The sequence below is a fragment of the Trypanosoma theileri genome (assembly GCF_002087225.1).
Source record: "Trypanosoma theileri isolate Edinburgh chromosome Unknown TM35_Tth_3_V1, whole genome shotgun sequence".
NCBI lineage: Eukaryota > Euglenozoa > Kinetoplastea > Trypanosomatida > Trypanosomatidae > Trypanosoma > Trypanosoma theileri.
In genome coordinates this window covers 51,241-63,555 of record NW_021639845.1, presented here as the reverse complement: position 1 = coordinate 63,555, position 12,315 = coordinate 51,241, and the positions used below count along the sequence as shown (strand labels likewise).

Sequence of the window (12,315 nt, the reverse complement as noted above, 5' to 3'; positions counted from 1 at the left end):
AGCCTTCCTGTGGTAATTTGGATATAATAGAGATAGTTGGAGAAAATGAATGTAGAGGCATTACGTTACTTTTGGAATCATTATCAACTGCTTGACTGCGTTGTGGCTTTACTCTTCTTAGTGATTTCTACAATTGTTACCGCAACGTGTTCCCCATATTGTCGTCCCTTCAGTTGGAAAGATCCATCTATTGATTATCCGTATGTAGTTAGTGTGACATTTCCAATATGGACTCTCTTCCTGTTCTTAGCTATGGCATTAGTATTCTACGGCTTAGTGGTGACTTCACTTGGTGGTCCACTCTGGTTGTGGGTGAAGGCGCAATTGCTGGCAGCAGTATCTCAACAAGTAATTGTAAATTTACTAAAAATATACGCTGGTCGTATTCGGCCAGATTACTTGAACCGTTTGCGGTATCTTGGATTTAATGAAGATAGTTATGCCGAAAGTGGTGTAAAAGGTATAACAGCCAGTGAGTATTATTGTAGACTTGGAGACAAATATGCAGAACTACGTGAGGGACGTTTATCATTTCCATCAGGACACAGTTCAACCTCCTTCGCAGTTTTTACATTTATGTCCTTATTTCTATTTGCATACATAAGACCCTCATCACATGGTGGGAGCTTTGTACGATTACTTCTTTCATTGTGTCCAATGATAATTGCTTTTCTCTGTGCTGTGAGCCGAACGCGTGACTATTGGCATCACTTTGATGATGTAGTGGCTGGGGCACTTATTGGTACTGTATGTTCATTACTGTGTTTCTACAACGCATTCCGTATCACTGGAGGAGGTCTTTGTGTTTCCAGGCGCAGTGAAGCAGGAGAAAACATGGTGGACGTATCAGGAGGGGAAAGTACACAAAATACACAGGTAGTTACTATACAAGCTAATTAGAGGAAAACTTTTATTTTATTTTTGTTATTGTTTGTTTTTGTTTATTTCTCTCTATGAAATCTTTTTAAAAAAAAAAAAAAATTACATTCCTTCTTATAATAATTAACCGTCCAAACAAAAATACAAGAAAACGTGTGAATTTTATGTCGGTATCTTCTCATACAGAGTTGTTCTATGTTCGTATATATATATATATATCCGTTTTTTTCCTTCTTTAAAAGGAAAATGAGGGCTATGCATACAGAAGACATATAAATAGCTATTTATATAGTCCATCCATATATATATATATATATATGTATGTAGTTGGATGGTTATGCTCACTTAATGGCCTTCTATTAAATATCTACGTATGCTCTCTCCATCTTTATATTACTCCATCCTATTCTTAAAAATTCCATTCATATTGACTTCTTTGTATAGATATTTTTTTTTTGCTTCCTCAATGGGGTTTTTTGTCGTTCTTTTTCTTTTCTACCTACTGTACTAAACCTTCTTTAGAATTAAATTTAAGTTGTTAGTAATGACGAAACGAGATGTAATGCGTCGCAAAGCATTATTTATGGCCGTACAGTTCTTGCTACTCTCACTCATGCTGGCTGATACCGTTGTTTCTGATAACTCCACTTGTGGTTCGAGTTGCGAGAGTAATCGTGAAGTAAACAAGAAGACCATCTTAGTGATGTCACTTTCTCTTGGATTAGTGACTCTATTGTATCTTTTATTAGTAGGTATTTTCGCCTGGGGTATGATTCGTCTGTACCCCAAGCGGGTCTAACACTAATCCTGGATATGTCCTTTGTTTAGCTATATATATATATATATATATATATATATATGGGGGGTGTAATTATACCTTCTTGTCATATTTTATTATTCTTTCATTTATTTGTTTTATGTGCATTTTTGTATCAGTTATTTCTTTTATGTGTGTAATGCTCTCCCAGTTACTAGCTTAGTGCCGCCCCCTTTGAAATAATTTTATCCTTTTCTAATGATACAAACCTTCACTTGCCCTTTAAACGGTTCTATTCATCTTGTTTCGTTTTTTTTTTACTTTTGTTTATTTCTATTTGGTTTCTTTTCTTTTTTTGTTTCCTCTCATCCCTCTCATTATATATATCCATTAAAAAGAAAGAAAGGTAGAGAGAGAGAGAGAAACTAAGACCACTGAATAAGTACCTATATATATATATACACACATACATACATAAATATAGATATATATATATATAGGTGTTTGAGTGTTTTTCCCATGTTTGGTCGTCGTGTGTTTGCGAGTGCTGGCGTGCCGCGTCATGCGTGGGCTGCGCTGCACATTCAAAGCAGCCGCCAGGCCTCCCGCATCCTCCCGTCACTCGCACCACTCGCGCCACTCGAGTGCCGCCGACAGTTGTCCGGCGCCGTCGCGGCCGTAAGTGCATGGCAGACGACACCAGCAGTGAGTGATGCGCTGCTCAGCGACGAGGATTTGCTCCTCTCCTCCACTACTGCCGCAGTTATGGCGTGGCACCGCGGCTGCCTGTCATCTCTTGCAACCGCCTGGTGTATGCCTTTGAGGACCATAGTGTGGGGGCTAGATAATAAACTTCAACATATGAGTAATACACATTGAACAATAACACAATCATCTGGTATATTGTAATGGGGTGGAAAGAAAAAGAGGGTAGGAAGGGGTTTGAAATCCTTTTTTTTTCCTGTAGCTTTTAAGGGTGAGGTGTATGTACGTGGAAGAAGAAAGGGAGAAAGTGGGGTGACACTGAAAACAAAGGGAAAAGAATGAGTCGCTTCTTCCACATTGATTCACAGAGAGAGAGAAAGAGATAAAAAAAAGAAGAAAAGAATGATATATATTATATTGGAAAAAAAAAGAAAGAAATAACTGAGAGAATGAAAAGAAATCAAAGTATTGTGAGAGGATTGATGATAGTTATGATGTGATATGATGATGATGATTAGGTGGTGAAAGGTGAGGTGAAACTTTCCTCCAGATGTAGACTGTCTTGCACGCAGCAGGAGTGCTATAGAGTCTTAGCGGATGACGGAGAGAAGGAGAGAGAAAAGTTAGAAAAATGGAAAAAAGAAGATGACCTGAAAATGGAGGTGAAAGTATTACAAGAATGAAAGGTAATAAGATGATGGATAGTAGTAGTTTCATGAGGTGAAGGATTTTATTACTAACTTGGTACTCATTTATTGTCTCTTGGTGCTTGTGTTAACCCTTCCTTTCAGTATGCATTTTTCTTTTTTTTTTTTGGAATGAAGAAGAAGGTGTAAAAAAAAAAAAAAAAATGGGTGGTGAGCTTGTCCGTCTGAGTTCTTCTGTAGGAGAGCAGAAATTGACTTGGGAGGGGGAAGGTGAAAAAAAAAAAGGGGGAAAATTAGTAACTTAAGCACTCTGTATGTCTCTCTCTCTCTTTCTCTGTGTATATGTCTATATGTATTTCATTCTTGTTTACACTTTTAATCTCACTTAGAGTAAGGGAAAAATAAAATAAAAAATAACAATAATACACTAAAAAAGTGAACATAGAACAAGAAAAAATTTATTTGGTAGTTATTTATATATACAAAATATATTATTATGCTATTCACTGTTCAACCATCATCTGCTGATGCTGATGTCACCTTGGATGGGCTCGCCACAACTGGTAATACCTTAACGCAGCTGCATAACTTTTTTGAACACCACACCTTTGACACCGCTGGACCGTATTCTGACCTTTTTTCTGTATTGCTCTCATGCTGTAAACAATTGGTGGATGCAAACCTCCATCATCATACAGTTCTCGTCAATCAACGACGGGAAATAAACCGCTTATCTTCTGAGACAGAGGCTTTGTGTGATTTAACAGCGCGCTGTCAGGAGCGTATCCGTGAGATGAACTCTTTACCTGCGGAATCTCGTGTTGTGGAGCGCAATATTGAAAACACATCACATCCAGGAACAGAAATTACTACATCTAATGGTGCCGATTTGGTATTCCTTCGGGAACGTATAGATGAGGCGTATAAACGTCTAGAGAAAACAGAGGCTGGTATGGTTGATGTACGCCGTCTTCAAGATGAACTTAAGCAGCAAGAACTTGAGAATCAACGACAACCCCATACGGTTGAAGAACGAGTGAATCAATTAGAAGAAGATGTTAACAAGCTCAGTCGTGGGATTTCAGCTCATGCTGAGTACGTTGATGGCGAAGTTGCTGCAATAAAGAATGCAGTTAGTTCTATATCTTCTTCTGATCCTGCATCATCTTCCGCAGAACCTCTTCTCGAACTCAAACTTTATACTGACAATAAAGTAGAGGCACTGAAAGATGAACTCTGTAGTGCCTTACAAGAAGCTGTTGTAAATGAAGAAATGGAAGACACAAATATCTCTATTGGTCAATCATCTACAAACCCTTCCCATATTGCTGTACCTAAACTTAGAAACTCCAATGAAAATAATGATAGTATGCGAAATAATAATAGTAATAATAATTTAATTACTACCTTGCATCAATTTGCTTTACATACAACAAAACCAACTTCTGATAAAATTGAACAGATAGAGAGTCGTTTGGAGTGTCTGGAAGTGTATGCACCGCATTACTGCGCCATGTCTGCCCGTCCACCACTTTTGGGAGTTGAACTGCGTGATGAAAAGGGAACTGGAATTCGTGTAGATAAGGTATTCCAGGGCTTTGCAGCTGAGGAAATAGGTATGATGCCTGGAGACATTATAATTGCCCTGAATGGACAAGAGGTACTGACGCGAGCGGAGATGTATGCAGTAATGACAGAATTGGCCCGAGAACATCAGGATAAGTGTCGTCTTTTGATGGAATTATACTTCAAACAACATAGTGAACGAAGAATAGGTGATGATGTTACTGCTAATGCTGGTAGACATCGTGTGAGGAATGGGAATACCAATCATAGTGTCCCTCTTGGGGGTGAAGAGGTTAAAGTGACAGATGTATTCAGTTTTGATGATTGCAAATTACCCCAGTTAGAGCTAAAGATTCACGTCAAACGTGGAAGTATACTGCACGAAATGGCATTTCTCGTTAAACCAAATGATAACGCTTCGAGATGAAATAAAAGAAAGAAAAAGTGGTTATAGAACGGAATGAAAGAATATGAAGAAGGATGAGCAATTACAGTAATTTCTCTATGTTTCTATAATTTTATTTTTCTTTACTTTTTTTATGCTAATCATTTGTATATGTCTATCATACCTCTGTCAATTATTTGTTACTTCAATTATAATGTGTCTGTACTATGTTTGTTCTTTTTCTCACATAAACAAACACGTACACATAGTTGCTATCGTTTGAATAATATAAGAGTAATATTCTCTTTTTTTTTTTTGTAGAACCTGTCATACTTTGTTAATAACATAAATTCAATTATTATTTTATTTTTTATTTTCGATTTACTTGATCTCCTTTTTTTTTTCTTTTTCGCTCTGTATCTGCCTGTTCATTTTTTTTTTTTTACCCCTCCTTTGCATTTTATATTTTACTTTACTTTATTCATCTAGGCCTATATTTTCGGTGCAGCTACCCAACTTGACAGGACCAGACGAGGAAGATCAGCAGAGAATATGCGACGACGACTGAGTAGTTTTTTTACCGCACCAGGGCATCTTATCACCAAAGGCCACACCCAAGGCACCAGTTGTGGTAATAACAGCAAACATCATCACTCTCACAGTCACTCTCACAGTCACGGTCATCATCATCATGAACCTCTTGAGGCCACGATGAAAGGACGGCAGTTGCGTCAATGTCAACTTGTCACAGCTGTTGGTGGCACCACAAATGTTTTTTTCTGTTTCACTAAATTATGGATTGGCGCCAGTGGAGGATCTGTAGCTCTGGTTGCAGATGGTTTTCATTCCCTTTTCGATCTCCTTGCAGATGTTGTATCGTATGCAGCACTTACACTATCGACGAAGCGACTTCCTCGCTGTCGATTTCCTTTTGGTATTGGTCGAATTGAAACGGCTGGGGCCGTTGTGGTTGCCACCATTTTGCTACTTGGTGGTGTGACGCTTCTCTTTCAATCTCTTCAAGAGTGTCAGCAGGAATTATCTCATTACATAAATGACGGCGATACTGCCGGTAATAGTATGAATTCTACAAATAACCACCAACACCACCACGGTAGTAGTAGTAGTAGTAATAGTAATAATAGTAATAGTATTAGTAGCAATGGCGATAGTGTTCACGATCACCATGGTCATTCTCATTTTCAAATGACCCAAATGGACGAAACAGGGAAAGTGAGAATATTGTGGGCTATGGTATGGGTCTGTGTTGCGTCAATTGTCAGCAAAGAACTTCTTTTCCGTTGGACAAAACGTGTGGGTGAACGTGCAGGATCTAGAGTTGTTGTGGCAAATGCTTATCATCATCGTGCAGATGCGTGGTCTGGTGGTGTCGCACTCGTTGGTGTGGCAGGTCATTTAATAGGAATGCCGGGTATTGATGGAATTGCTGGACTATGTGTATCGTACAGTATCTGCCGCATAGGGTATAGTGTACTTCGTAATAGTGTATTGGAATTTTTTGATTTTCAAAACGCTGATGAGGTGGCAGAGGTGCGAAAAGAGCTTCGGCAATCACACAGTTCACATCATGTGAATGTTTTCCTCATTCGCCATGGACACTCCTACGCATTACATGCTACTCTTCTTGTAGAAGCAGAAACACCAGCCGCAACAATTGTAAAGATGTCAGCAGACCTCACTGACCTTGCGAAGCAAAGTATTGCGGTAACCGATACGTGTACAACACCTCTCGTTTGTGATCCGCACCAAGAAGCCTCATTACTTCGTATAGTGAAACTTGTAGAGGAATTTCACGGCCTAAAGCCTATCTCATGTCATTGGGAAAAACGCCAAATTATTGTTCATCAGGTGCTTCAAAATGAGTGTATGGAAGATGTACGTACTATTGCCTCGTTTTTTGGAATGGAGGTAATTGTAGAAACCAATGACTCTGATACAATAAGTTCAAATGGGTGCTGTCATTAACGGAAACTAAACCCTCATATACACTGAGAGAGGTGCAATATGCACTATTTGAACTTTTAAGATATTGTGAAATCATAAGATTAATATTTAAATATTTAAGCAGAAGCATAAACAAAACCACTTAAGCTGCGCAAAGACATCATGCTCGTAATTCTCTCTCTTTCTATGTGTGTGTACCCTTTTCTTAGTTTAGTTTTAACTTTTCTTCTGTAATCGAAATGATGGTGTGTTACTGATTAAATTCTCTTATGCACGTGAATCCTTAAAACCTTATTGTTAATTTATTTTTCGTTTCTTTTTCTTTTTTCGTATTTCCATTCTCTTGGACGCGAAAATAAAAATAAAAACACATATTTCTCTTTGGTAGTAGTGGATGTCGTCCTCACCACCACCACCAGTACGGCTATTATTATTATTATTATTATTATTATTATTATTATTATTATTATTATTATTATTATTATTATTATTATTATTGAAATGGATCTCTCTCTCTATATATATATATATGTCCCCATATTTCTCTTTTTCTTATTTTTCATTTATTTTTTCTGCACAGCTATGGATGACGATTTTGATGACTTTGACGGCGAGTTCGACCTCGACGAAAATGAGTTCTTTGAAGAAACATCTGGTAACACGACACACGGTCCTGGAATGGAGTACGGATTACTCTCTGCAGATGATCCAACAGATCGCACTGGTGGATTTCTACCGCACACAAAGAGTGGTGATGGGATGGTGAATGACAACAATGACACTTCTGCTTATGCTGGCGAATCACATAGTGTGGTGCGGCATGACATTCATGAACTCTTTCCCAACGCACCTCCCGGCACAGTCCCGGTGATTGTCGGTATTATTGCACAAGCCAAACTTGGTGAGGGTGTTGACCTTCGTGCCCTGAGCTGCGCAACACGAAATGTGGAATTCATCCCACGCAGTCGTACTCCTGCGGCAACGATGCGACTACATGAGCCCAGTGCAGTTGTGTTGGTGCGCACTTCGGGTTTTATGTCTATCATCGGCGCTGCCAGTGTCAGTGAGGCAAGACAAGCCACCGAACTCGCAGCGCGTATTATTCGAAAAGCTCTTGGTCTTTCTTATAGTACGGTGCAGTTCCGCGTACGTTCTGTTATGGCGCGGTTTAATGTGGGCCATCCCATCCGTCTTGATGAGCTAGCACAGCATGAAGGTGTTTTCTGCAGCTACGAGCCGGATAGATTTAGTGGCTGTATAGTACGTCTTGTGGGGAAAGCCCTCGATAACAGATGGCACGTGAGCTGTACGGTGTTCGTTACAGGAAAAGTAAGTATGGTAGGAGCCCGTAGTCAGGAGGAACTAGAGGAGGCGTTTTACACCTTGCTCCCTATACTTGCACGCTATGCCAAAAAATAGGACACTGACCAAGCTGAGGTATTGCTGGGTAAATATTCTCCATACAATTATGATAAGTAGGTTTCACTACCATGAAGTTAAAAGAAAAAAAAAACAAGTAGAATGACCAAAAAAAAAAAAAAAATGGGTGGTGGGGAAACGGGGAAGAGTATGATTTTTGTTTACAGTTTATCTCTACTGACTATGGTATTTTGTGATGGAGGTAAATTACTTCTTGTTCCATTTTTTTTCTTTTCGTCTTTCTCCCTTTTATTTTGATTCTTCTGCTGAAGAAAAGGTATACCTATTAACAAACTACGAAACACAGAAAACAACAGGTGAGAAGGAAATAAAAACGAGAAAAATAAAGAAATAAAAAGAAATGTCATCTTGGGAAGAAGTGGTCCAGGAAGCTGAAAAGGCTACCAGTCTTAAGGATGTCAAAGGTGTCTACGAAATTCTCCGCAAGGCTGATGAAAGTGGTATTCACCACTCCGAACTATCCTGGCGGTACGCACGTTCTCTCTATGACATGGCGGAAGAAACAACCGATAAGAAGGAACGGGAAAAGTTTTTTAAAGAGGGACTCCAGTGGGCCAAAAAAGCAGTGGAGGAAGATCCCAACATGTATGCCTCGCATATGTGGATGGGTATTCTTCTTAGCTCACAAAATGAGTTTATCAGTACAAAGGAAAAGGTGGCAAATGCCTATATTATTCGTGACCATTTTCTAAAATCTTTGGAACTTAAGAGCGATAATGCGACTGCTCTACACTGTATGGGAATGTGGTGCTGGAATGTACTGCAGGTTGGATGGGTAGAGCGACAGGCGGCAAGTCTTCTATTTGGTACACCACCCACATCCACTTACGAAGAGTGTCTTAAGTACCTTCTTGATGCCGATAAAATTGAGCCCTCTATTCACAACTGTCTCGCTCTTGGAAATGTGTACATGCAGCTAAAGCAGAAGGATAATGCAAAGATCTGGTACCAAAAGGCGCTTGATCTTCCAGCGACTACGGAGGCCAAATTGAGGCAACATGCTGAAGCGAAAAAGAAGTTATCTTCCTGCTGACATAGTGAAGACGTAGAATTTTTTAAAATAAAGTATTACCCTGATAAGTGTTTAAATACGTTTTTGGCTTTTTTTTTCTTTTTTATGAGGATAAGGAGAACAAAAAAAAAAAGTGTTCCTTTGCTATTTGTGAGTTGAAAAATTCGGGTAAAAGAAAAAAAAGAGATAGAAAAGTGGGAAAAAGGGATATCTTCTACCGGCGCGTGCGCTTGCCTTGAAGCAAAAGCGTAATATAGTGATGTTACTACAAATTTTTTTTAAGAATTATTCGTGGTTTTATTGGTTTCTTCTTACTTGGGCCCTTCTTCATTAAGGATGGGTATACATATATATATATATATATATATTTCTCTCTCTCTCTCTCTCTCTCTCTCTCCACTCTATGGAGTGGAATGTAATGCAGTATAGCTCTGTGTAACGGTATGGAAGAATCTGATGTAATGAAACAGCCACAATGGCCACGGCAATTTCAGGTGAGAGATTATGTGTACTCTCATACACAACCGCAGTGGTTTTCAAATGAAGACCCAGTAGTGTTTAGATGTCCTTTGGCCCCTAGTCGTACATGCGCTTCTTGTTCTCAGCCTAAAGAAAATTGCAAATGTAGATTTTGTTTCTCTTGTAATAAAGTTGTGGGTCAGCGACAGTCAACAAGACATCATTGCAGGAAGTGTTGGCGTGCTTTTTGTTCAGACTGCTGGACAAGAGAATGCTATGTACATATGCTGGGTAAACCCGTAAAAGTTTGCGATAATTGCGCTGCTCCTCGTGCCATATCATTTATTGGTAAAAATAAGGGAAATAATATCATGTGGGGTATATATATATTGCAAAGAGCTGCAGATTTGCCTAGGGTTTGTATAACACCATCTTGCTCTTCATACACCTATGGAGCCACATGTCGCAAATGTGGCCTTCCTACGGTATCAACAAAACCGCACGAAAAACGAAGTATTTATATAAGTAAGATTGGTGCAATGGATGCAGAAATGGTAGTGAAGTATTTGGAAGAAAAGGAATCCTCATCACGTACATCTAAAGTCAATTTATATACAGAAGATGATGTGGAAAGGTCATTCCGATCGTGTTTTCCAAGATTTCAGGAATTAGATGCCTTTCAGACAATAGTTTCTTCTCAGGAAGCACAAGATATGTTACTCTCTATAGTCTCCGCAACAGTCTCCTATGAGTATAGAATAGCCCCTAATCTTGCATTATCTCTCTCTGATGTTCCTTACTCAGGTCTTCTTAAAATAATTCGTTCTACACCACGGTTTTCTGTGTTTGAAGCACCTGGAAAAGTTAGGTTTATATCATTTCCAGGAACACATGATTATCGTACATTAACTGTATCTATGAGTTGGAGTCGGGTTGTGAAACAAATAACCCCTCATTTTGTTCACGGTTCTGTTGAGAGTTATGTTTGGACTACTATTTCTGATGCTGCCCCTTCAGCTGAAGTTACTAGTGATAATAATGATTCTTTACTTGATGAATTTCATAAGAGGTTGGAGTTTTCTCTACATGCAGGTTTTGCCCGGGAAGCTGATGAGTGTATGTCACATATTAAAATGCTAGAATATGATTTTCTCCAGGATGGGTATCGTTTAGTTATCTCAGGACATTCTTTAGGAGGTGCTGTAGCACAGATTGTAGCCCTTCGCTTACTCATGGAAAACCCACAATTGTTTAAAAACAAATTGAGGTGTGTTTCATTTGGTTCCCCATTAGTAGGAAACTATCAGTTGGCACAGTTTGTGGAGCAAAATGGATGGAAATCAAACTTTCACCACATTGTATATCGATCCGATGTAATTCCACGCATTTTTTGTGCAGACCAGATGACTCATGATTTAACTGAACAACTTGTGCAACATTTCAATACGCTGCAGACTTCATTGAAACAATGGATATCTTCCTTTTCAGGTTCAAATAAGAAAGAAAATCCAACTGAAATGATGGGAAAAATTGATTGCAGTATTAGAGAAAGTGAAGATCCCCTAGAAGAGGAAATGACGCCGGTATCCGCTAACGAACATCGTAAACATCGTATGTTTGCATGTTTTGGACATTACCACTTTCTCAACTTCCATGGTGTTAATTACTCTTCAACAAATGATTCCGAAACGGCCTTCCACACTCTGAAAGAAGGAGGTGGAAATGGAATGAATATGGGGGATCACTTTCTGTCATCTTATAATAGAGCAGTTATGCTTCACTTGTATACAAAATGAAATATAAAGTAACTCTTAGTTATAGTAAATCCTCATTCCATTATTGTTATCATTATGTAAGTTATGTTACTGCTACAATGATTAATTTAGACCATTATACTGTTTGAAAATGTTTTTTTCAACTTTCTCTTGTTGTTTCCTGATATAATTTCCTCAAGTTTGGTTCTGTTTTTATTATACCTACTAACCCAAACTCTTTGGCAAACTGATTATTGTTTCTAATATTGTTTTTTTTTTTTTTTTTTTTTTTTTTTTTTTTTTTTTTTTTTTCTTTTTTTTCCTGGGGAAAGATCCAAAATAGAAAAAAAGGATATGGCAAGCCATCCGTCCCGCATCGAAAAGTCACCATACCCAAGTGGTTACGGGGACTGACTCGAAATCAGTTGCGATCTCGCGCGCAGGTTCGAATCCTGCTGGTGACGGTTTTTCGAAATACCAACACCAAAAAGAAATGAGGAATTTTTAAATAACCTTAAGGCAAAGGAAAAGAGGAATAAAAAGACCCTCTCAATTGATTAAAAAAAAAAAATGGTGACCCTCGTTTTTCTCATACAAAAAGGAATAGCAAAAGTAAAAGGAAATTAATGTTGGTGTATTTTATTTCCCCACTTATCGCCCGTCAAAGGGGAAAATGACGACAAAATAAAACCGCGATGGTTCCCAAAGGCCGCCTGTTCTCTAAAAACATTTTTCTTGCTTACCCT

The 12,315-nt window shown here is 38.6% G+C and overlaps 7 protein-coding genes across 7 annotated transcripts; all 7 read left to right on the top strand.

The window, feature by feature from the left end:
* Window positions 1–45: 45 nt before the first annotated feature.
* Window positions 46–900, top strand: TM35_000031280 (phosphatidic acid phosphatase protein; the record flags this gene model as incomplete). Its single annotated transcript, XM_029021895.1, has 1 exon — window positions 46–900. The coding sequence occupies one exon, from the start codon at window positions 46–48 to the stop codon at window positions 898–900; it is 855 nt and encodes a 284-aa protein (XP_028886441.1).
* A 1,255-nt stretch (window positions 901–2,155) lies between these two features.
* Window positions 2,156–2,515, top strand: TM35_000031270 (uncharacterized protein; the record flags this gene model as incomplete). Its single annotated transcript, XM_029021894.1, has 1 exon — window positions 2,156–2,515. The coding sequence occupies one exon, from the start codon at window positions 2,156–2,158 to the stop codon at window positions 2,513–2,515; it is 360 nt and encodes a 119-aa protein (XP_028886440.1).
* Window positions 2,516–3,484: 969 nt separating this feature from the next.
* On the top strand, window positions 3,485–4,981 carry TM35_000031260 (uncharacterized protein; the record flags this gene model as incomplete). The annotated part of the gene is made up of 1 exon (XM_029021893.1): window positions 3,485–4,981. One exon carries the CDS (start codon window positions 3,485–3,487, stop codon window positions 4,979–4,981), a length of 1,497 nt encoding a protein of 498 aa, XP_028886439.1.
* A 510-nt stretch (window positions 4,982–5,491) lies between these two features.
* Window positions 5,492–6,925, top strand: TM35_000031250 (cation transporter; the record flags this gene model as incomplete). Its single annotated transcript, XM_029021892.1, has 1 exon — window positions 5,492–6,925. The coding sequence occupies one exon, from the start codon at window positions 5,492–5,494 to the stop codon at window positions 6,923–6,925; it is 1,434 nt and encodes a 477-aa protein (XP_028886438.1).
* A 561-nt stretch (window positions 6,926–7,486) lies between these two features.
* On the top strand, window positions 7,487–8,323 carry TM35_000031240 (TFIID-like protein; the record flags this gene model as incomplete). Its single annotated transcript, XM_029021891.1, has 1 exon — window positions 7,487–8,323. One exon carries the CDS (start codon window positions 7,487–7,489, stop codon window positions 8,321–8,323), a length of 837 nt encoding a protein of 278 aa, XP_028886437.1.
* A 361-nt stretch (window positions 8,324–8,684) lies between these two features.
* TM35_000031230 (regulator of microtubule dynamics protein 1) lies at window positions 8,685–9,377 on the top strand (the record flags this gene model as incomplete). Its single annotated transcript, XM_029021890.1, has 1 exon — window positions 8,685–9,377. One exon carries the CDS (start codon window positions 8,685–8,687, stop codon window positions 9,375–9,377), a length of 693 nt encoding a protein of 230 aa, XP_028886436.1.
* A 422-nt stretch (window positions 9,378–9,799) lies between these two features.
* TM35_000031220 (putative class 3 lipase) lies at window positions 9,800–11,611 on the top strand (the record flags this gene model as incomplete). The annotated part of the gene is made up of 1 exon (XM_029021889.1): window positions 9,800–11,611. One exon carries the CDS (start codon window positions 9,800–9,802, stop codon window positions 11,609–11,611), a length of 1,812 nt encoding a protein of 603 aa, XP_028886435.1.
* Between the last annotated feature and the right edge of the window lie 704 nt (window positions 11,612–12,315).